We start from the raw sequence: 24893 nt of genomic DNA on the forward strand, positions 1-24893 counted from the left end.
CTGTCGTTCTGCCCCTGAACAGGCAGTTAACCCACTGTTCCCAGGCCGTCATTGAAAATAAGAATTTGTTCTTAACTGACTTGCCTGGTTAAATAAAGGTAAAAATAAAAAAGGCCCAAACACTGGCTTCAATGGCATTGTCACTTTTATACGGGTTACCAAATTATTCAAATAATTATTGATACATTTTAATTAAAAAAAACGTTCTTTTGATTAATTTATTAATTTATTCATACTAGTTCATCCATAACAATGAACTAATGAGGAGCGATTTTGCCTGGCATAGAAAACGTGCTCTCTCGTCAGGACACTGTTGTTCAGAGGAGCTAGCCAACAACACAGCTAACACAATCACTTCAAACTGAAGATGGAAAGACTACAAAATAGCTGCACTTCGTTTCGTTTGACCTTTTTTCAATTTACATTTCTTTTTTATATATCCATAAAAACCAATAAAATGATGCCAGCTGATTCATGATTTCGACTGGCTGAGAAACGCTGTCTGTCTGTCTCGTCCGACTCCAGACTCGTTCATTACTACGGGACAGCTGGAGATCGAATTTAAATATTGAAACAATGTTGCAAATGTGGGAGAGACAGACAGCAGGTTTATACAAACCACTGCTGTTAAACGTTAATCTAAAAGACATGTGACATAATGTCTAGATGCTTTTTATAGTGGAGATCAAGTTCATAAATTGCCTGGCTGGGCTGATGAGACAGTGGATTGGGTTGATGAGACAGTGGATTGGGTTGATGAGACAGTGGATTGGGTTGATGAGACAGTGGATTGGGCTGATGAGACAGTGGATTGGGTTGATGAGACAGTGGATTGGGCTGATGAGACAGTGGATAGGGCTGATGAGACAGTGGATTGGGCTGATGAGACAGTGGATAGGGCTGATGAGACAGTGGATTGGGCTGATGAGACAGTGGATAGGGCTGATGAGACAGTGGATTGGGCTGATGAGACAGTGGATTGGGCTGATGAGACAGTGGATTGGGCTGATGAGACAGTGGATTGGGCTGATGAGACAGTGGATTGGGCTGATGAGACAGTGGATTGGGCTGATGAGACAGTGGATGGCGCAGTCAGATGGAACAGAGTAAATAGACATTTTAACGTCATAGACTTAGCCGGTGGTAACTTGTGGAATAGACACCGGCTGGAATGCGGTTTTAACCAATCAGCATTCAGGATTATACCCACCCTTTTTATAAAGGTAGTCAGTGTTCTGTTATCTCTCTGTCACAAGAGATTATTGTACTGTGTTCAAGGTAGCCAGTGTTCACAGGTACAGTGATATATATCGGCACCCTTGCAGGATTCACTATTTCTTATAAAATACGTTGAAATTGAAAACACATTTGGTGTATACACATGTATGTGTTTGATTTACAACTGCACAGGACCAATAAAAAACACTGACAACTGTGTGTGTGTGTGTGTGTGTGTGTGTGTTGAGTGTGTGTGTGTGCGTGCATATGTGTGAGTGTGTGTATGTGTGTATGTGTGTGTGTATGTGTGTGTGTATGTGTGTATGTGTGTGTGTGTGTGTGTGTTGAGTGTGTGTGTGTGCGTGCATATGTGTGTGTGTGTGTGTGTGTCTGTGTGTGTGTGTGTGTGTGTGTGTGTGTGAGTGTGTGTGCTCTACCATTTCCATGTTCTCCTCTGTAATGAAGCGTAGTTTGTTCTCCATGCGTCTGAATGCGTGGGCCAGCTCCTCATTCTTCCTGCTCAGCCTCTTGTTCTTGTCCAGCAGGGGCATAAACTGGCTCTCTGCCTCTCTTAGGCGCTTCAGCTAGACGGACACACACACACACACCATCAGTATCATTCTTGTCCAGCAGGGGTATAAACTGTCTCTCTGCCTCTCTTAGGCGCTTCGGCTAGACACACACACACACACACACACACACACACACACACACACACACACACACACACACACACACACACACACACACACACACACACACACACACACACACACACACACACACACACACACACACACACACACACACACACACACACACACACACACACACACACACACACACACACACACACACACACACACACACACACACACACACACACACACACACACACACAAACACACACACACACACACACACACACACACACACACACACACACACACACACACATGTCATCAGTATCGTTCTTGTCCAGCAGGGGCCCTCTGCCTCTCGCGGGCGCTGCTGCTAGACACAGACACATTGGGGGGGGTTAGACCAGTCCTCCATACAGAATCTTTCCACATCCTTGATATAGATGAGCAGTACATGGGGGGGGGAATTAGACCAGTCCTCCATACAGAATCTTTCCACATCCTTGATATAGATGAGCAGTACATTGGGGGAATTAGACCAGTCCTCCATACAGAATCTTTATCTTTCCACATCCTTGATATAGATGAGCAGTACATTGGGGGGTGTTAGACCAGTCCTCCATACAGAATCTTTCCACATCCTTGATATAGATGAGCAGTACATTGGGGGGGGGGGGGGGGTGTTAGACCAGTCCTCCATACAGAATCTGTCCACATCCTTGATATCCTTCGTCTGCTCTTTGCGAACTGCCCTCTCCAATTCAAACTACAGGTTTTCAATGGGGTTCAAGTCCGGAGACTGAGATGACCCTTTCAAAATGTTGATTTTTGTGGTCAATTAACAATTTCGTTGTTGATTTTGATGTGTGGTTGGGATTATTGTCTTGCTGGAAGATCCACTTGCGGCAAAGTGTCAGCCTCCTGAGAGACGCAACCTGGTATTTGGTCAAATGTCCTGGTACTTTGTAAAGTTCATGATGTCGTTGACCTTAACAAGGGCCTCAGGACCAGTGGAAAGAAAATAGCCGCATAACATCAATGATCCACCACCATATGTTACCAGAACATCAATGATCCACCACCATATGTTACCAGAACATCAATGATCCACCACCATATGTTACCAGAACATCACTACCATATTATACCAGAACATCAATGACCCACTACCATATTATACCAGAACATCACTACCATATTATACCAGAACATCAATGATCCACCACCATATTATACCAGAACATCAATTATCCACTACCATATTATACCAAAACATCACTACCATATTATACCAGAACATCACTACCATATTATACCAGAACATCACTACCATATTATACCAGAACATCAATGACCCACTACCATATTATACCAGAACATCAATGATCCACTACCATATTATACCAGAACATCACTACCATATTATACCAGAACATCACTACCATATTATACCAGAACATCACTACCATATTATACCAGAACACCAATGATCCACTACCATATTATACCAGAACATCAATGACCCACTACCATATTATACCAGAACATCACTACCATATTATACCAGAACATCACTACCATATTATACCAGAACATCACTACCATATTATACCAGAACATCACTACCATATTATACCAGAACATCACTACCATATTATACCAGAACATCACTACCATATTATACCAGAACATCAATGACCCACTACCATATTATACCAGAACATCACTACCATATTATACCAGAACATCACTACCATATTATACCAGAACATAACATCACTACCATATTATACCAGAACATCACTACCATATTATACCAGAACATAACATCACTACCATATTATACCAGAACATCACTACCATATTATACCAGAACATAACATCACCACCATATTATACCAGAACATCACTACCATATTATACCAGAACATCACTACCATATTATACCAGAACATCAATGATCCACTACCATATTATACCAGAACATCAATGACCCACTACCATATTATACCATAACATCAATGACCCACTACCATATTATACCAGAACATCAATGACCCACTACCATATTATACCAGAACATAACATCACCACTATATTTTACCAGAACATAACCACTATATTTTACCAGAACATAACATCACCACCATAACATCAATGATCCACTACCATATTATACCAGAACATCAATGACCCACTACCATATTATACCAGAACATCACTACCATATTATACCAGAACATCACTACCATATTATACCATAACATAACATCAATGACCCACTACCATATTATACCAGAACATCAATGACCCACTACCGTATTATACCAGAACATCAATGACCCACTACCATATTATACCAGAACATCAATGATCCACTACCATATTATACCAGAACATCAATGACCCACTACCATATGTTACCTTAGGTATGAGGTAACTTTCTGCATATGCTTCTGTTTCTAAACACCAAACTCACTGCTGGTGTGATTGGCCAAAAGAACTCTATTTTCATGTCATCTGACCACGGCCTGGAGTTTGATACTAATGCCACTTTAATAATGATGTTTACATAACTTATATACTCATCTCATGTGTATACACTGTATTTTATACCATCTATTGCATCTTGCCTTTGCCGCTCGGCCATCACTCATCCATATACTTATATGGACATATTCTCATTCACCGCTTTAGATTTGTGTTTATTAGGTAGTATATATTAGAATATATTATATTATTATTATATATTAGATATTACTTGTTAGATATTACTGCACTGTTGGAACTGGAAGCACAAGCATTTCGCTACACTCGCATTAACATCTGCTAACCATGTGTATGTGACCATTAACATCTGCTAACCGTGTGTATGTGACCAATAACATCTGCTAACCGTGTGTATGTGACCAATAACATCTGCTAACCGTGTGTATGTGACCAATAACATCTGCTAACCGTGTGTATGTGACCAATAACATCTGCTAACCATGTGTATGTGATCATTAACATCTGGATTTGAAACGGCATTGGTTCTTGTATTGGGACCGGTGACATGGTCCCGTAAACTCGGCTTAGAAGCTCTTTAAATAAGTGAGAACTTTTTGCAATGACAGGAAGGTTCTCAGCTTGACAGGCAGTGATGTGGTGGAACAGAAAAGTGAGTAAACGCTGGTGGCCGTCCGCGGTGAGTAAAGTAACACTCCCTATGTTGTTGATGCATTTGTTTCACAATATGTGGGTCAAAGGTCACGCAAAATAAAATAAAAGGTTGCCAGAACCAAACTGATCCAATATCAAACCGGGTTGTTATACCAGAACCAAACTGATCCAATACCAAACCTGGTTGTTATACCAGAACCAAACTGATCCAATATCAAACCGGGTTGTTATACCAGAACCAAACTGATCCAATATCAAACCGGGTTGTTATACCAGAACCAAACTGATCCAATACCAAACCTGGTTGCTATACCAGAACCAAACTGATCCAATATCAAACCGGGTTGTTATACCAGAACCAAACTGATCCAATACCAAACCTGGTTGTTATACCAGAGCCAAACTGATCCAATACCAAACCTGGTTGTTATACCAGAACCAAACTGATCCAATACCAAACCTGGTTGTTATACCAGAGCCAAACTGATCCAATACCAAACCTGGTTGTTATACCAGAACCAAACTGATCCAATACCAAACCTGGTTGTTATACCAGAGCCAAACTGATCCAATACCAAACCTGGTTGTTATACCAGAACCAAACTGATCCAATACCAAACCTGGTTGTTATACCAGAGCCAAACTGATCCAATACCAAACCTGTTTTTTAAGCCAGAACCAAACGGATCCAATACCAAACCTGTTTTTTAAGCCAGAACCAAACTGATCCAATACCAAACCTGGTTGTTATACCAGAACCAAACTGATCCAATACCAAACCTGGTTGTTATACCAGAACCAAACAGGAGGGCATGCGGTCCTCCAGCCAATCAGCATTCAGGTCTGGAACCACCCGGTTTATACCTGTGATTGGAAGACGTCAGAACGGCTCACCAGTTCATTTCTTTCCTCTGACAAGAGGGCGTTGCGATCCTCCAGTTTGCGGATGACGGCACTCAGCTCAGCGATCTTCAGCTGGAAGCGTCGCGCGTCCTTCTCATCCAACTGCTGTTCCTGAAACACACACCAACTGCAGATGACTGGGAATAACCTCAAACACCATCCCCAGGCTGTATTATTACAGTATATTAGGCCTCACCCCCTGAACCCCACTTATCGAAAGCCCTCTGGACCTTCACTGTAAACGCTCCATGTAGAAACGCCAGTTAATGTGGTAAAAAACACCCGGAAACTTCTGGGTTCCTGTTGACATGGATTTATCTAAATAACAGTGTAATAAAGTGGACAGTGGGTACATTCATTCTTACACAGAACAAATAATAAACAGAAAAATAAAAAACGTCCATCCATTTTCTGCCGTGAAAATGAAAACACTATTCAATAGGCTACGACCGCTTACTATGGTGTTTATTACAGTGCAGCCTTGCTTGCTACTCATCAGGGTTGGGGTCCTTTTGAACTGAAGGAAGTCAATTCAGGAAATGATTTGAATTTAACATTTAAAAACAAACATCTTCTCCTTTTCAGTTTATTGAGAAGTCATTGAAAATAAGATGCCTTTAAAAAAAAAATCAATTATTGATTTGGAACGTCAATTTACTTCCTGAATTGACTTACTTGAATTGGAACGTCAATTTACTTCCTGAATTGACTGACTTGAATTGAAACGTCAATTTACTTCCTGAATTGACTGACTTGAATTGGAATTGACCCCAAAGCTGGCCCCAGCTACTCCTGACTCATGGTGCTCAGACACAGCAGCTGTGAGAAGAGACTAACTACATTGAGAGGCATGCCGATAATAATAAGTAAGTAGCCTGTTGAAATAACAGGTGTCTACTCTGTAAGCATGAGTAGGTGAGTGTAAGGGAGTGTGAATATTGGTGACAGTGTGAAGGTGTTCAGGTGATGTGCTTATAGATTGAGGAAGTCACCGACCACGGACTGGTGCACAGCAGCCAGGAACAGCTCGGACATAAACACATTTAGTTCTTCAACAGGGAATGGTGACGTGTGTACATTTGATTACAAGGAATTTACTGTAAAATATTAATAAAACATTGAAATGTGCAGACTTTAGTTTCCACTGTGTTTAAAATTCAGAGATTCATATATATATTTATGAGCTGAATATTAGAAAATATAAAAATAAAGAGCTGAAGACGAAAGAACGAGATCTAAAGAAAACCATCTATAAACGTCTCAAGAATTCCTGATTCAGTGGTGCAGAAGACATCTTTAAACAGTAGAGAACATCATATCTGCAGATAGACAGTAAAGGAAGGTAAGAGAACATCGTATCTGCAGATAGACAGTAAAGGAAGGTGAGAGGACATCGTATCTGCAGATAGACAGTAAAGGAAGGTGAGAGAACATCGTATCTGCAGATAGACAGTAAAGGAAGGTGAGAGGACATCGTATCTGCAGATAGACAGTAAAGGAAGGTGAGAGGACATCGTATCTGCAGATAGACAGTAAAGGAAGGTGAGAGGACATCGTATCTGCAGATAGACAGTAAAGGAAGGTGAGAGGACATCGTATCTGCAGATAGACAGTAAAGGAAGGTGAGAGGACATCATATCTGCAGATAGACAGTAAAGGAAGGTGAGAGGACATCGTATCTGCAGATAGACAGTAAAGGAAGGTGAGAGGACATCATATCTGCAGATAGACAGTAAAGGAAGGTGAGAGAACATCGTATCTGCAGATAGACAGTAAAGGAAGGTGAGAGGACATCGTATCTGCAGATAGACAGTAAAGGAAGGTGAGAGGACATCGTATCTGCAGATAGACAGTAAAGGAAGGTGAGAGGACATCATATCTGCAGATAGACAGTAAAGGAAGGTGAGAGGACATCGTATCTGCAGATAGACAGTAAAGGAAGGTGAGAGGACATCGTATCTGCAGATAGACAGTAAAGGAAGGTGAGAGGACATCATATCTGCAGATAGACAGTAAAGGAAGGTGAGAGAACATCGTATCTGCAGATAGACAGTAAAGGAAGGTGAGAGGACATCGTATCTGCAGATAGACAGTAAAGGAAGGTGAGAGGACATCGTATCTGCAGATAGACAGTAAAGGAAGGTGAGAGAACATCGTATCTGCAGATAGACAGTAAAGGAAGGTGAGAGGACATCGTATCTGCAGATAGACAGTAAAGGAAGGTGAGAGAACATCGTATCTGCAGATAGACAGTAAAGGAAGGTGAGAGGACATCGTATCTGCAGATAGACAGTAAAGGAAGGTGGAATAGACAGTAAATGAAGGTGAGAGGACTGGTGCTGGGTGGAGGAATAGACAGTAAAGGAAGGTTAGAGGACTGGTGCTGGGTGGAGGAATAGACAGTAAAGGAAGGTTAGAGGACTGGTGTTGGGTGGAGGAATATACAGTAAAGGAAGGTTAGAGGACTGGTGCTGGGGGGAGGAATAGACAGTAAAGGAAGGTGAGAGGACTGGTGCTGGGTGGAGGAATAGACAGTAAATGTAGGTGAGAGGACTGGTGCTGGATGGAGGAATAGACAGTAAAGGAAGGTGAGAGGACTGGTGCTGGATGGAGGAATAGACAGTAAAGGAAGGTTAGAGGACTGGTGCTGGGTGGAGGAATAGACAGTAAAGGAAGGTGAGAGGACTGGTGCTGGGTGGAGGAATAGACAGTAAATGAAGGTTAGAGGACTGATGCTGGGTGGAGGAATAGACAGTAAAGGAAGGTTAGAGGACTGGTGCTGGGTGGAGGAATAGACAGTAAAGGAAGGTTAGAGGACTGGTGCTGGATGGAGGAATAGATAGTAAAGGAAGGTGAGAGGACTGGTGCTGGATGGAGGAATAGACAGTAAAGGAAGGTGAGAGGACTGGTGCTGGGTGGAGGAATAGACAGTAAATGTAGGTGAGAGGACTGGTGCTGGATGGAGGAATAGACAGTAAAGGAAGGTGAGAGGACTGGTGATGGGTGCAGTAATAGACAGTAAAGGAAGGTTAGAGGACTGGTGCTGGGTGGAGGAATAGACAGTAAAGGAAGGTGAGAGGACTGGTGCTGGGTGGAGGATTAGACAGTAAAGGAAGGTGAGAGGACTGGTGTTGGGTGGAGGATTAGACAGTAAAGGAAGGAGGAATAGACAGTAAAGGAAGGTTAGAGGACTGGTGCTGGGTGGAGGATTAGACAGTAAAGGAAGGTGAGAGGACTGGTGTTGGGTGGAGGAATAGACAGTAAAGGAAGGTTAGAGGACTGGTGCTGGATGGAGGAATAGACAGTAAAGGAAGGTTAGAGGACTGGTGCTGGGTGGAGGATTAGACAGTAAATGAAGGTGAGAGGACTGGTACTGGGTGCAGTAATAGAGAACATCTAGGCTCAGCCAGGGCAGATCTCTAGACTCCATTTAAGCGTCTAGAAACAGATAAAGAAGGTGAAGCACAAAGAAAGCAAAATAAACACGTTAGCTAGATTTAAAGTTGCAGAGGCAACAACGGGCCTTGCGTTTGTGGAGGTAGGTCTATAGATAGCCTGCATTATGCAGTAGTGAGAGGCTAGATATAGGGGTAGCCTGCATTATGCAGTAGTGAGAGGCTAGATAGAGGGGTAGCCTGCATTATGCAGTAAAGGAAGGTGAGAGGACATCGTATCTGCAGATAGACAGTAAAGGAAGGTGAGAGGACATCGTATCTGCAGATAGACAGTAAAGGAAGGTGAGAGGACATCGTATCTGCAGATAGACAGTAAAGGAAGGTGAGAGGACATCGTATCTGCAGATAGACAGTAAAGGAAGGTGAGAGGACATCGTATCTGCAGATAGACAGTAAAGGAAGGTGAGAGGACATCGTATCTGCAGATAGACAGTAAAGGAAGGTGAGAGAACATCGTATCTGCAGATAGACAGTAAAGGAAGGTGAGAGGACATCGTATCTGCAGATAGACAGTAAAGGAAGGTGAGAGAACATCGTATCTGCAGATAGACAGTAAAGGAAGGTGAGAGGACATCGTATCTGCAGATAGACAGTAAAGGAAGGTGGAATAGACAGTAAATGAAGGTGAGAGGACTGGTGCTGGGTGGAGGAATAGACAGTAAAGGAAGGTTAGAGGACTGGTGCTGGGTGGAGGAATAGACAGTAAAGGAAGGTTAGAGGACTGGTGCTGGGTGGAGGAATAGACAGTAAAGGAAACTTAGAGGACTGGTGTTGGGTGGAGGAATATACAGTAAAGGAAGGTTAGAGGACTGGTGCTGGGGGGAGGAATAGACAGTAAAGGAAGGTGAGAGGACTGGTGCTGGGTGGAGGAATAGACAGTAAATGTAGGTGAGAGGACTGGTGCTGGATGGAGGAATAGACAGTAAAGGAAGGTGAGAGGACTGGTGCTGGATGGAGGAATAGACAGTAAAGGAAGGTTAGAGGACTGGTGCTGGGTGGAGGAATAGACAGTAAAGGAAGGTGAGAGGACTGGTGCTGGGTGGAGGAATAGACAGTAAATGAAGGTTAGAGGACTGATGCTGGGTGGAGGAATAGACAGTAAAGGAAGGTTAGAGGACTGGTGCTGGGTGGAGGAATAGACAGTAAAGGAAGGTTAGAGGACTGGTGCTGGATGGAGGAATAGATAGTAAAGGAAGGTGAGAGGACTGGTGCTGGATGGAGGAATAGACAGTAAAGGAAGGTGAGAGGACTGGTGCTGGGTGGAGGAATAGACAGTAAATGTAGGTGAGAGGACTGGTGCTGGATGGAGGAATAGACAGTAAAGGAAGGTGAGAGGACTGGTGCTGGGTGGAGGAATAGACAGTAAAGGAAGGTGAGAGGACTGGTGATGGGTGCAGTAATAGACAGTAAAGGAAGGTTAGAGGACTGGTGCTGGGTGGAGGAATAGACAGTAAAGGAAGGTGAGAGGACTGGTGCTGGGTGGAGGATTAGACAGTAAAGGAAGGTGAGAGGACTGGTGTTGGGTGGAGGATTAGACAGTAAAGGAAGGAGGAATAGACAGTAAAGGAAGGTTAGAGGACTGGTGCTGGGTGGAGGATTAGACAGTAAAGGAAGGTGAGAGGACTGGTGTTGGGTGGAGGAATAGACAGTAAAGGAAGGTTAGAGGACTGGTGCTGGATGGAGGAATAGACAGTAAAGGAAGGTTAGAGGACTGGTGCTGGGTGGATGATTAGACAGTAAAGGAAGGTGAGAGGACTGGTACTGGGTGCAGTAATAGAGAACATCTAGGCTCAGCCAGGGCAGATCTCTAGACTCCATTTAAGCGTCTAGAAACAGATAAAGAAGGTGAAGCACAAAGAAAGCAAAATAAACACGTTAGCTAGATTTAAAGTTGCAGAGGCAACAACGGGCCTTGCGTTTGTGGAGGTAGGTCTATAGATAGCCTGCATTATGCAGTAGTGAGAGGCTAGATAGAGGGGTAGCCTGCATTATGCAGTAGTGAGAGGCTAGATAGAGGGGTAGCCTGCATTATGCAGTAGTGAGAGGCTAGATAGAGGGGTAGCCTGCATTATGCAGTAGTGAGAGGCTAGATAGAGGGGTAGCCTGCATTATGCAGTAGTGAGAGGCTAGATAGAGGGGTAGCCTGCATTATGCAGTAGTGAGAGGCTAGATAGAGGGGTAGCCTGCATTATGCAGTAGTGAGAGGCTAGATAGAGGGGTAGCCTGCATTATGCAGTAGTGAGAGGCTAGATAGAGGGGTAGCCTTCATTATGCAGTAGTGAGAGGCTAGATAGAGGGGTAGCCTGCATTATGCAGTAGTGAGAGGCGAGATGGAGGGAGAGAGATTGCTTACGAGGCTCTCTGAGGTGTCTCCTGCACCACTGGGGTAAGGAGCGTCTCGTTTGGGGCTGTGGAGGTGTCCTCCTGCCCCAACCTCCCTGCTTCTGATCTGGGCTAGCTGCTCATCCACAGCCTCCTTCTGCAGCTGGAGCCTCTGAGTGTGTCCAGCCTGAACACCCAGCTCCTTCCCCAGCACACAGCATGCTCTGTCTTTTACCTTAATCTCATCCATCTACAGAGCAGAGCAGAACAGAGGAGAGGAGAACAGAGGAGAGGAGAACAGAGGAGAGGAGAACAGAGGAGAGGAGAACAGAACAGTGGAGAACAGATGAGAGGAGAGGAGAACAGAGGAGAGGAGAACAGAACAGTGGAGAACAGATGAGAACACAGGAGTGGAGAACAAAGGAAAGGAGAACAGAGGAGAGCAGAGCAAAGGAGAACAGAGCAGAAAAGAGGAGAACAGAACAAAACAGAGGAGAACAGAGGAGAACAGAACAGAGGAGAACAGAGGAGAACAGAACAGAGGAGAACAGAGGAGAACAGAACAGAGGAGAACAGAACAGAGGAAAACAGAACAGAGGAAAACAGAACAGAGGAGAACAGAACAGAGGAGAACAGAACAGAGGAGAACAGAGGAGAACAGAACAGAGGAGAACAGATCAGAGGAGAACAGAACAGAACAGAGGAAAACAGAACAGAACAGAGGAAAACAGAACAGAGGAGAACAGAACAGAGGAGAACAGAACAGAACAGAACAGAGCAGAGGAAAACAGAACAGAGGAAAACAGAGGAGAACAGAACAGACAAGAGGAGAACAGAGGAGAACAGAACAGACAAGAGGAGAACAGAACAGAGGAGAACAGAACAGAGGAGAACAGAACAGAGGAGAACAGAGGAGAACAGAACAGAGGAGAACAGATCAGAGGAGAACAGAGGAGAACAGAACAGAGGAGAACAGAACAGAGGAGAACAGAGGAGAACAGAACAGAACAGAGGAGAACAGAACAGAACAGAGGAAAACAGAACAGAACAGAGGAAAACAGAACAGAGGAGAACAGAACAGAGGAGAACAGAACAGAGGAGAACAGAACAGAGGAGAACAGAACAGACAAGAGGAGAACAGAGGAGAACAGAACAGAGGAAAACAGAACAGAGGAAAACAGAACAGAGGAAAACAGAGGAGAACATAACAGAACAGAACAGAGGAGAACAGAACAGAACAGAGGAAAACAGAGGAGAACATAACAGAACAGAACAGAGCAGAGGAAAACAGAGGAGAACAGAACAGAGGAAAACAGAACAGAGGAAAACAGAGGAGAACAGAACAGACAAGAGGAGAACAGAACAGAGGAGAACAGAACAGAGGAGAACAGAACAGAGGAGAACAGAGGAAAACAGAACAGATGAGAACAGAAAAGAGCAGAGGAGAACAGAACAGAGGAGAGGAGGGGGGTAGAACAGAACAGAGGAAAACAGAACAGAGGAGAACAGAACAGAGGAGAGGAGAGGAGAACAGAACAGAACAGAGGAGAGGAGAGGAGAACAGAACAGAGGAGAACAGAACAGAGGAGAACAGAACAGAACAGAGTAGAACAGAACAGAGCAGAGGAGAGGAGAACAGAACAGAGGAAAACAGAGAGTAGAAGAGAACAGAGGAGAACAGAGGAGAGTAGAACAGAACAGAGGAGAACAGAGGAGAACAGAACAGAACAGAACAGAGCAGAGCAGAGGAGAGGAGAGGAGAACAGAACAGAGGAGAGTAGAACAGAGGAGAACAGAGGAGAGCAGAGGAGAACAGAGGAGAACAGAACAGAACAGAACAGAGCAGAGGAGAGGAGAGAACAGAACAGAGGAAAACAGAACAGAGGAGAACAGAACAGAGGAGAACAGAACAGAGGAGAACAGAACAGAGGAGAACAGAACAGACAAGAGGAGAACAGAGGAGAACAGAACAGAGGAAAACAGAACAGAGGCAAACAGAACAGAGGAAAACAGAGGAGAACATAACAGAACAGAACAGAGGAGAACAGAACAGAACAGAGGAAAACAGAGGAGAACATAACAGAACAGAACAGAGCAGAGGAAAACAGAGGAGAACAGAACAGAGGAAAACAGAACAGAGGAAAACAGAGGAGAACATAACAGAACAGAACAGAGCAGAGGAAAACAGAACAGAGGAAAACAGAGGAGAACATAACAGAACAGAACAGACAAGAGGAAAACAGAACAGAGGAAAACAGAGGAGAACAGAACAGACAAGAGGAGAACAGAACAGAGGAGAACAGAACAGAGCAGAGGAGAACAGAACAGAGGAGAGGAGGGGGGTAGAACAGAACAGAGGAAAACAGAGGAGAACAGAACAGACAAGAGGAGAACAGAACAGAGGAGAACAGAACAGAGGAGAACAGAACAGAGGAGAACAGAGGAAAACAGAACAGATGAGAACAGAAAAGAGCAGAGGAGAACAGAACAGAGGAGAGGAGGGGGGTAGAACAGAACAGAGGAAAACAGAACAGAGGAGAACAGAGGAGAACAGAACAGAGGAGAGGAGAGGAGAACAGAACAGAACAGAGGAGAGGAGAGGAGAACAGAACAGAGGAGAACAGAACAGAGGAGAACAGAACAGAACAGAGTAGAACAGAACAGAGCAGAGGAGAGGAGAACAGAACAGAGGAAAACAGAGAGTAGAACAGAACAGAGGAGAACAGAGGAGAGTAGAACAGAACAGAGGAGAACAGAGGAGAACAGAACAGAACAGAACAGAACAGAACAGAACAGAACAGAGCAGAGCAGAGGAGAGGAGAGGAGAGGAGAACAGAGGAGAACAGAGGAGAGCAGAGGAGAACAGAGGAGAACAGAACAGAACAGAACAGAGGAGAGGAGAGGAGAGGAGAACAGAACAGAGGAAAACAGAACAGAGGAGAACAGAACAGAGGAGATGAGAGGAGAACAGAACAGAGGAGAACAGAACAGAGGAGAACAGAACAGAACAGAGGAGAGGAGAGTAGAACAGAACAGAGGAGAACAGAACAGAACAGAGGAGAACAGAACAGAGGAGAACAGTCGAGCATGAGTGTGCATGCATATAAGTCACACACACACACACAGAGCCACATCATGCACACACACAGTAGGCTACTGTTCTGTTCAGCTGTCACCATGAAAAAAGGACCAGCCACAAGCCCCGCCCTGTTTGATTGGCCATTCAGAGAACAGGAGCTTCCTTGGTGCATCCTGTAGCTACTAAACATTAGAAACACAATACGATCCCCCCACAGATCTACTGTTTCATTCCTGTAATCAATTCATTTTACAGAACACACTTGTGTTGCCTTGCAGCATCCACAGTCTAGGGTCACATTCAACAAGATCACAACAAACCAATCTCAGTGAAATTACATGAAATAGTCCTGGTAATGACCTGGGAAAAGCACACATGACCCAGCTCTAACGGATATCTGCAATTCTGCATGCTTCTATTCACAACAGTCCCAACCCAGCTAGCATTTAGCTACATAACAAATCAACCTGTCAGGAAGCCAACAGAGAAACTCACTAAATAAAAGGAAATATAGGTCATATAAACTAGGGGAAAGCTGCACATGAGACGGTTGTTCTGTTATAAACTAGGGGAAACCAGTACATGAGACTGTTGTTCTGTTATAAACTAGGGGAAACCAGTACATGAGACTATTGTTCTGTTATAAACTAGGGGAAAGCTGTACATGAGACTGTTGTTCTGTTATAAACTAGTGGAAACCAGTACATTAGACTGTTGTTCTGTTATAAACTAGGGGAAACCTGTACATGAGACTGTTCTGTTATAAACTAGGGGAAACCTGTACATGAGACTGTTGTTCTGTTATAAACTAGGGGAAACCTGTACATGAGACTGTTGTTCTGTTATAAACTAGTGGAAACCAGTACATAAGACTGTTGTTCTGTTATAAACTAGGGGAAACCTGTACATGAGACTGTTCTGTTATAAACTAGGGGAAACCTGTACATGAGACTGTTGTTCTGTTATAAACTAGGGGAAACCTGTACATGAGACTGTTGTTCTGTTATAAACTAGTGGAAACCAGTACATGAGACTGTTGTTCTGTTATAAACTAGGGGAAACCTGTACATGAGACTGTTGTTCTGTTATAAACTAGGGGAAAGCTGTACATGAGACTGTTGTTCTGTTATAAACTAGGGGAAACCAGTACATGAGACTGTTGTTCTGTTATAAACTAGTGGAAACCAGTACATGAGACTGTTGTTCTGTTATAAACTAGGGGAAACCAGTACATGAGACTGTTGTTCTGTTATAAACTAGGGGAAACCAGTACATGAGACTGTTGTTCTGTTATAAACTAGGGGAAACCAGTACATAAGACTGTTGTTCTGTTATAAACTAGGGGAAAGCTGTACATGAGACTGTTGTTCTGTTATAAACTAGGGGAAACCTGTACATGAGACTGTTGTTCTGTTATAAACTAGGGGAAACCAGTACATGAGACTGTTGTTCTGTTATAAACTAGGGGAAACCAGTACATGAGACTGTTGTTCTGTTATAAACTAGGGGAAAGCTGTACATGAGACTGTTGTTCTGTTATAAACTAGTGGAAACCAGTACATTCGACTGTTGTTCTGTTATAAACTAGGAGAAACCTGTACATGAGACTGTTCTGTTATAAACTAGGGGAAACATGTACATGAGACTGTTGTTCTGTTATAAACTAGGGGAAACCTGTACATGAGACTGTTGTTCTGTTATAAACTAGTGGAAACCAGTACATGAGACTGTTGTTCTGTTATAAACTAGGGGAAACCTGTACATGAGACTGTTGTTCTGTTATAAACTAGGGGAAAGCTGTACATGAGACTGTTGTTCTGTTATAAACTAGGGGAAACCTGTACATGAGACTGTTGTTCTGTTATAAACTAGTGGAAACCAGTACATGAGACTGTTGTTCTGTTATAAACTAGGGGAAACCTGTACATGAGACTGTTGTTCTGTTATAAACTAGGGGAAACCAGTACATGAGACTGTTGTTCTGTTATAAACTAGGGGAAACCAGTACATGAGACTGTTGTTCTGTTATAAACTAGGGGAAAGCTGTACATGAGACTGTTGTTCTGTTATAAACTAGTGGAAACCAGTACATTCGACTGTTGTTCTGTTATAAACTAGGAGAAACCTGTACATGAGACTGTTCTGTTATAAACTAGGGGAAACATGTACATGAGACTGTTGTTCTGTTATAAACTAGGGGAAACCTGTACATGAGACTGTTGTTCTGTTATAAACTAGTGGAAACCAGTACATGAGACTGTTGTTCTGTTATAAACTAGGGGAAACCTGTACATGAGACTGTTGTTCTGTTATAAACTAGGGGAAAGCTGTACATGAGACTGTTGTTCTGTTATATAAACTAGGGAAACCAGTACATGAGACTGTTGTTCTGTTATAAACTAGTGGAAACCAGTACATGAGACTGTTGTTCTGTTATAAACTAGGGGAAACCAGTACATGAGACTGTTGTTCTGTTATAAACTAGGGGAAACCAGTACACGAGACTGTTGTTCTGTTATAAACTAGGGGAAACCAGTACATAAGACTGTTGTTCTGTTATAAACTAGGGGAAAGCTGTACATGAGACTGTTGTTCTGTTATAAACTAGGGGAAACCTGTACATGAGACTGTTGTTCTGTTATAAACTAGGGGAAACCAGTACATGAGACTGTTGTTCTGTTATAAACTAGGGGAAAGCTGTACATGAGACTGTTGTTCTGTTATAAACTAGGGGAAACCAGTACATAAGACTGTTGTTCTGTTATAAACTAGGGGAAAGCTGTACATGAGACTGTTGTTCTGTTATAAACTAGGGGAAACCTGTACATGAGACTGTTGTTCTGTTATAAACTAGGGGAAACCAGTACATGAGACTGTTGTTCTGTTATAAACTAGGGGAAAGCTGTACATGAGACTGTTGTTAGGTTATGTGTCTACATTAAGTCATTACACAGTATCTAATCTGTCATTTCCAGTGTTCTGTCTGTAGATGTCACTGACAGTAACCTAAACCAGACATTTGAACGGTCCTCAATTACCGGTCTTCTGCTAAAATAATATTACAGTTGTCATCAATGTGACAGAGACACTATATCAGACAGACAGACAGACAGACAGACAGACAGACAGACAGACAGACAGACAGACAGACAGACAGACAGACAGACAGACAGACAGTCACCCAGCCACCCAGTCACCCAGTCACCCAGTCACCCAGCCATCCAGTCACCCAGCCATCCAGTCACCCAGCCATCCAGTCACCCAGCCATCCAGTCACCCAGTCACCCAGTCACCCAGTCACCCAGCCATCCAGTCACCCAGTAACCTAGTTCTGTCTCAGCCTGGGTTAGCTGTAAAACCCACTGTCTACTGTCTCAGCCTGGGTTAGCTGTAAAACCCACTGTCTCAGCCTGGGTTAGCTGTAAACCCCACTGTCTCAGCCTGGGTTAGCAGTAAACCCACTGTATACTGTCTCAGCCTGGGTTAGCTGTAAACCCCACTGTCTCAGCCTGGGTTAGCTGTAAAACCCACTGTCTACTGTCTCAGCCTGGGTTAGCTGTAAACCCCACTGTCTCAGCCTGGGTTAGCAGTAAACCCACTGTCTACTGTCTCAGCCTGGGTTAGCTGTAAACCCCACTGTCTCAGCCTGGGTTAGCAGTAAACCCACTGTCTACTGTCTCAGCCTGGGTTAGCTGTAAAACCCACTGTCTCAGCCTGGGTTAGCTGTAAACCCCACTGTCTCAGCCTGGGTTAGCAGTAAACCCACTGTCTACTGTCTCAGCCTGGGTTAGCTGTAAACCCCACTGTCTCAGCCTGGGTTAGCTGTAAAACCCACTGTCTACTGTCTCAGCCTGGGTTAGCTGTAAAACCCACTGTCTACTGTCTCAGCCTGGGTTAGCTGTAAACCCCACTGTCTCAGCCTGGGTTGCTGTAAAACACACTGTCTCAGCCTGGGTTAGCTGTAAAACCCACTGTCTACTGTCTCAGCCTGGGTTAGCTGTAAAACCCACTGTCTACTGTCTCAGCCTGGGTTAGCTGTAAAACCCACGGTCCACTGTCTCAGCCTGGGTTAGCTGTAAACCCCACTGTCTCAGCCTGGGTTAGCTGTAAAACCCACTGTCTCAGCCTGGGTTGGCTGTAAAACCCACTGTCTACTGTCTCAGCCTGGGTTAGCTGTAAACCCCACTGTCTCAGCCTGGGTTAGCTGTAAAACCCACTGTCTCAGCCTGGGTTAGCTGTAAACCCCACTGTCTACTGTCTCAGCCTGGGTTAGCTGTAAACCCCACTGTCTCAGCCTGGGTTAGCTGTAAACCCCACTGTCTCAGCCTGGGTTAGCTGTAAAACCCACTGTCTCAGCATGGGTTAGCTGTAAACCCCACTGTCCACTGTCTCAGCCTGGGTTAGCTGTAAACCCACTGTCCACTGTCTCAGCCTGGGTTAGCTGTAAAACCCACTGTCTCAGCCTGGGTTAGCTGTAAAACCCACTGTCCACTGTCTCAGCCTGGGTTAGCTGTAAAACCTACTGTCTACTGTCTCAGCCTGGGTTAGCTGTAAACACCACTGTCTCAGCCTGGGTTAGCTGTAAAACCCCACTGTCTCAGCCTGGGTTAGCTGTAAACACCACTGTCTCAGCCTGGGTTAGCTGTAAACCCCACTGTCTCAGCCTGGGTTAGCTGTAAAACCCACTGTCTCAGCCTGGATTTAGCTGTAAAACCCACTGTCTACTGTCTCAGCCTGGGTTAGCTGTAAACCCCACTGTCTCAGCCTGGGTTAGCTGTAAAACCCACTGTCTACTGTCTCAGCCTGGGTTAGCTGTAAAACCCACTGTCTCAGCCTGGGTTAGCTGTAAACCCCACTGTCTCAGCCTGGGTTAGCAGTAAACCCACTGTCTACTGTCTCAGCCTGGGTTAGCTGTAAACCCCACTGTCTCAGCCTGGGTTAGCTGTAAAACCCACTGTCTACTGTCTCAGCCTGGGTTAGCTGTAAACCCCACTGTCTCAGCCTGGGTTAGCAGTAAACCCACTGTCTACTGTCTCAGCCTGGGTTAGCTGTAAACCCCACTGTCTCAGCCTGGGTTAGCTGTAAAACCCACGGTCCACTGTCTCAGCCTGGGTTAGCTGTAAACCCCACTGTCTCAGCCTGGGTTAGCTGTAAAACCCACTGTCTCAGCCTGGGTTGGCTGTAAAACCCACTGTCTACTGTCTCAGCCTGGGTTAGCTGTAAACCCCACTGTCTCAGCCTGGGTTAGCTGTAAAACCCACTGTCTCAGCCTGGGTTAGCTGTAAACCCCACTGTCTACTGTCTCAGCCTGGGTTAGCTGTAAACCCCACTGTCTCAGCCTTGGTTAGCTGTAAACCCCACTGTCTCAGCCTGGGTTAGCTGTAAAACCCACTGTCTCAGCATGGGTTAGCTGTAAACCCCACTGTCCACTGTCTCAGCCTGGGTTAGCTGTAAACCCACTGTCCACTGTCTCAGCCTGGGTTAGCTGTAAAACCCACTGTCTCAGCCTGGGTTAGCTGTAAAACCCACTGTCCACTGTCTCAGCCTGGGTTAGCTGTAAAACCTACTGTCTACTGTCTCAGCCTGGGTTAGCTGTAAACACCACTGTCTCAGCCTGGGTTAGCTGTAAAACCCCACTGTCTCAGCCTGGGTTAGCTGTAAACACCACTGTCACAGCCTGGGTTAGCTGTAAACCCCACTGTCTCAGCCTGGGTTAGCTGTAAAACCCACTGTCTCAGCCTGGATTTAGCTGTAAAACCCACTGTCTACTGTCTCAGCCTGGGTTAGCTGTAAACCCCACTGTCTCAGCCTGGGTTAGCTGTAAAACCCACTGTCTACTGTCTCAGCCTGGGTTAGCTGTAAAACCCACTGTCTCAGCCTGGGTTAGCTGTAAACCCCACTGTCTCAGCCTGGGTTAGCAGTAAACCCACTGTCTACTGTCTCAGCCTGGGTTAGCTGTAAACCCCACTGTCTCAGCCTGGGTTAGCTGTAAAACCCACTGTCTACTGTCTCAGCCTGGGTTAGCTGTAAACCCCACTGTCTCAGCCTGGGTTAGCAGTAAACCCACTGTCTACTGTCTCAGCCTGGGTTAGCTGTAAACCCCACTGTCTCAGCCTGGGTTAGCAGTAAACCCACTGTCTACTGTCTCAGCCTGGGTTAGCTGTAAAACCCACTGTCTCAGCCTGGGTTAGCTGTAAACCCCACTGTCTCAGCCTGGGTTAGCAGTAAACCCACTGTCTACTGTCTCAGCCTGGGTTAGCTGTAAACCCCACTGTCTCAGCCTGGGTTAGTTGTAAAACACACTGTCTCAGCCTGGGTTAGCTGTAAAACCCACTGTCTACTGTCTCAGCCTGGGTTAGCTGTAAAACCCACTGTCTCAGCCTGGGTTAGCTGTAAAACCCACTGTCTACTGTCTCAGCCTGGGTTAGCTGTAAGACCCACGGTCCACTGTCTCAGCCTGGGTTAGCTGTAAACCCCACTGTCTCAGCCTGGGTTAGCTGTAAAACCCACTGTCTCAGCCTGGGTTGGCTGTAAAACCCACTGTCTACTGTCTCAGCCTGGGTTAGCTGTAAACCCCACTGTCTCAGCCTGGGTTAGCTGTAAAACCCACTGTCTCAGCCTGGGTTAGCTGTAAAACCCACTGTCTCAGCCTGGGTTAGCTGTAAAACCCACTGTCTACTGTCTCAGCCTGGGTTAGCTGTAAACCCCACTGTCTCAGCCTGGGTTAGCTGTAAACCCCACTGTCTCAGCCTGGGTTAGCTGTAAACCCCACTGTCTCAGCCTGGGTTAGCTGTAAACCCCACTGTCCACTGTCTCAGCCGGGGTTAGCTGTAGAATCCACTGTCTCAGCCTGGGTTAGCTGTAAAACCCACTGTCTCAGCCTGGGTTAGCTGTAAAACCCACTCTCTCAGCCTGGGTTAGCTGTCAACCCCACTGTCTCAGCCTGGGTTAGCTGTCAACCCCACTGTCTCAGCTTTGGGTTAGCTGTAAAACCCACTGTCTACTGTCTCAGCCTGGGTTAGCTGTAAAACCCACTGTCTCAGCCTGGGTTAGCAGTAAACCCACTGTCTACTGTCTCAGCCTGGGTTAGCTGTAAACCCCACTGTCTCAGCCTGGGTTAGCTGTAAAACCCACTGTCTCAGCCTGGGTTAGCTGTAAAACCCACTGTCTCAGCCTGGGTTAGCTGTAAACCCCACTGTCTCAGCCTGGGTTAGCTGTAAACCCCACTGTCTCAGCCTGGGTTAGCTGCAAAACCCACTGTCCACTGTCTCAGCCTGGGTTAGCTGTAAACCCCACTGTCTCAGCCTGGATTTAGCTGTAAAACCCACTGTCCACTGTCTCAGCCTGGATTTAGCTGTAAAACCCACTGTCTACTGTCTCAGCCTGGTTTAGCTGTAAACCCCACTGTCTCAGCCTGGATTTAGCTGTAAACCCCACTGTCTCAGCCTGGATTTAGCTGTAAAACCCACTGTCTCAGCCTGGGTTAGCTGTAAACCCCACTGTCTCAGCCTGGGTTATTCATGAAATCTATGCAGCCTACTCAATCACTTTTTATAGCTACTGTTTACAGGCCTCCTGGGCCATATACAGCGTTTCTCACTGAGTTCCCTGAATTCCTATCGGACCTTGTAGTCATTGCAGATAATATTCTAATCTTTGGTGACTTTAATATTCACATGGAAAAGTCCACAGACCCACTCCAAAAGGCTTTCGGAGCCATCATCGACTCAGTGGGTTTTGTCCAACATGTCTCTGGACCCACTCACTGTCACAGTCATACGCTGGACCTAGTTTTGTCCCATGGAATAAATGTTGTGGATCTTAATGTTTTTCCTCATAATCCTGGACTATCGGACCACCATTTTATTACGTTTGCAATTGCAACAAATAATCTGCTCAGACCCCAACCAAGGAACATCAAAAGTCGTGCTATAAATTCACAGACAACACAAAGATTCCTTGATGCCCTTCCAGACTCCCTCTGCCTACCCAAGGACGCCAGAGGACAAAAATCCGTTAACCACCTAACTGAGTATCTCAATTTAACCTTGCGCAATACCCTAGATGCAGTTGCACCCCTAAAAACTAAAAAAATGTCTCATAAGAAACTAGCTCCCTGGTACACAGAAAATACCCGAGCTCTGAAGCAAGCTTCCAGAAAATTGGAACGGAAATGGCGCCACACCAAACTGGAAGTCTTCCGACTAGCTTGGAAGGACGGTACCGTGCAGTACCGAAGAGCCCTTACTGCTGCTCGATCATCCTATTTTTCTAACTTAATTGAGGAAAATAAGAACAATCCGAAATTCCTTTTTGATACTGTCGCAAAGCTAACTAAAAGCAGCATTCCCCAAGAGAGGATGACTTTCACTTTAGCAGTGATAAATTCATGAACTTCTTTGAGGAAAAGATTATGATTATTAGAAAGCAAATTACGGACTCCTCTTTAAACCTGCGTATTCCTCCAAACCTCAGTTGTCCTGAGTCTGCACAACTCTGCCAGGACCTAGGATCAAGAGAGACGCTCAAGTCTTTTAGTACTATATCTCTTGACACAATGATGAAAATAATCATGGCCTCTAAACCTTCAAGCTGCATACTGGACCCTATTCCAACTAAACTACTGAAAGAGCTGCTTCCTGTGCTTGGCCCTCCTATGTTGAACATAATAAACGGCTCTCTATCCACTGGATGTGTACCAAACTCACTAAAAGTGGCAGTAATAAAGCCTCTCTTGAAAAAGCCAAACCTTGACCCAGAAAATATAAAAACTATCGGCCTATATCGAATCTTCCATTCCTCTCAAAAATTTTAGAGAAGGCTGTTGCGCAGCAACTCACTGCCTTCCTGAAGACAAACAATGTATACGAAATGCTTCAGTCTGGTTTTAGACCCCATCATAGCACTGAGACGGCACTTGTGAAGGTGGTAAATGACATTTTAATGGCAACGGACCGAGGCTCTGCATCTGTCCTCGTGCTCCTAGACCTTAGTGCTGCTTTTGATACCATCGATCACCACATTCTTTTGGAGAGATTGGAAACCCAAATTGGTCTACACGGACATGTTCTGGCCTGGTTTAGATCTTATCTGTCGGAAAGATATCAGTTTGTCTCTGTGAATGGTTTGTCCTCTGACAAATCAACTGTAAATTTCGGTGTTCCTCAAGGTTCTGTTTTAGGACCACTATTGTTTTCACTATATATTTTACCTCTTGGGGATGTTATTCGAAAACATAATGTAAACTTTCACTGCTATGCGGATGACACACAGCTGTACATTTCAATGAAACATGGTGAAGCCCCAAAATTGCCCTCGCTAGAAGCATGTGTTTCAGACATAAGGAAGTGGATGGCTGCAAACTTTCTACTATTAAACTCGGACAAAACAGAGATGCTTGTTCTAGGTCCCAAGAAACAAAGAGATCTTCTGTTGAATCTGACAATTAATCTTAATGGTTGTACAGTCGTCTCAAATAAAACTGTGAAGGACCTCGGCGTTACTCTGGACCCTGATCTCTCTTTTGAAGAACATATCAAGACCATTTCGAGGACAGCTTTTTCCATCTACGTAACATTGCAAAAATCAGAAACTTTCTGTCCAAAAATGATGCAGAAAAATTAATCCATGCTTTTGTCACTTCTAGGTTAGACTACTGCAATGCTCTATTTTCCGGCTACCCGGATAAAGCACTAAATAAACTTCAGTTAGTGCTGAATACGGCTGCTAGAATCCTGACTAGAACCAAAAAATTTGATCATATTACTCCAGTGCTAGCCTCTCTACACTGGCTTCCTGTCAAAGCAAGGGCTGATTTCAAGGTTTTACTGCTAACCTACAAAGCATTACATGGGCTTGCTCCTACCTATCTCTCTGATTTGGTCCTGCCGTACATACCTACACGTACGCTACGGTCACAAGACGCAGGCCTCCTAATTGTCCCTAGAATTTCTAAGCAAACAGCTGGAGGCAGGGCTTTCTCCTATAGAGCTCCATTTTTATGGAACGGTCTGCCTACCCATGTCAGAGACGCAAACTCGGTCTCAACCTTTAAGTCTTTACTGAAGACTCATCTCTTCAGTGGGTCATATGATTGAGTGTAGTCTGGCCCAG

General features: G+C 44.8%; 1 protein-coding gene across 1 annotated transcript in view; it reads right to left on the minus strand.

Moving 5' to 3' along the window:
- The window catches only part of LOC135568929 (janus kinase and microtubule-interacting protein 3-like), a gene marked incomplete at its 3' end in the record, with an annotated part of 107276 nt that overhangs the window by 17928 nt on the left and 64455 nt on the right, over positions 1 to 24893 (minus strand). The window contains 3 exon segments of the mRNA XM_065015712.1: positions 1656 to 1802; positions 5916 to 6035; positions 11733 to 11951. Of these exon segments, the coding sequence (XP_064871784.1) occupies positions 1656 to 1802; positions 5916 to 6035; positions 11733 to 11951 (486 nt within the window).

The sequence above is a fragment of the Oncorhynchus nerka genome, unplaced genomic scaffold, assembly GCF_034236695.1.
Source record: "Oncorhynchus nerka isolate Pitt River unplaced genomic scaffold, Oner_Uvic_2.0 unplaced_scaffold_1322, whole genome shotgun sequence".
NCBI classification, from domain to species: Eukaryota; Metazoa; Chordata; class Actinopteri; order Salmoniformes; family Salmonidae; genus Oncorhynchus; species Oncorhynchus nerka.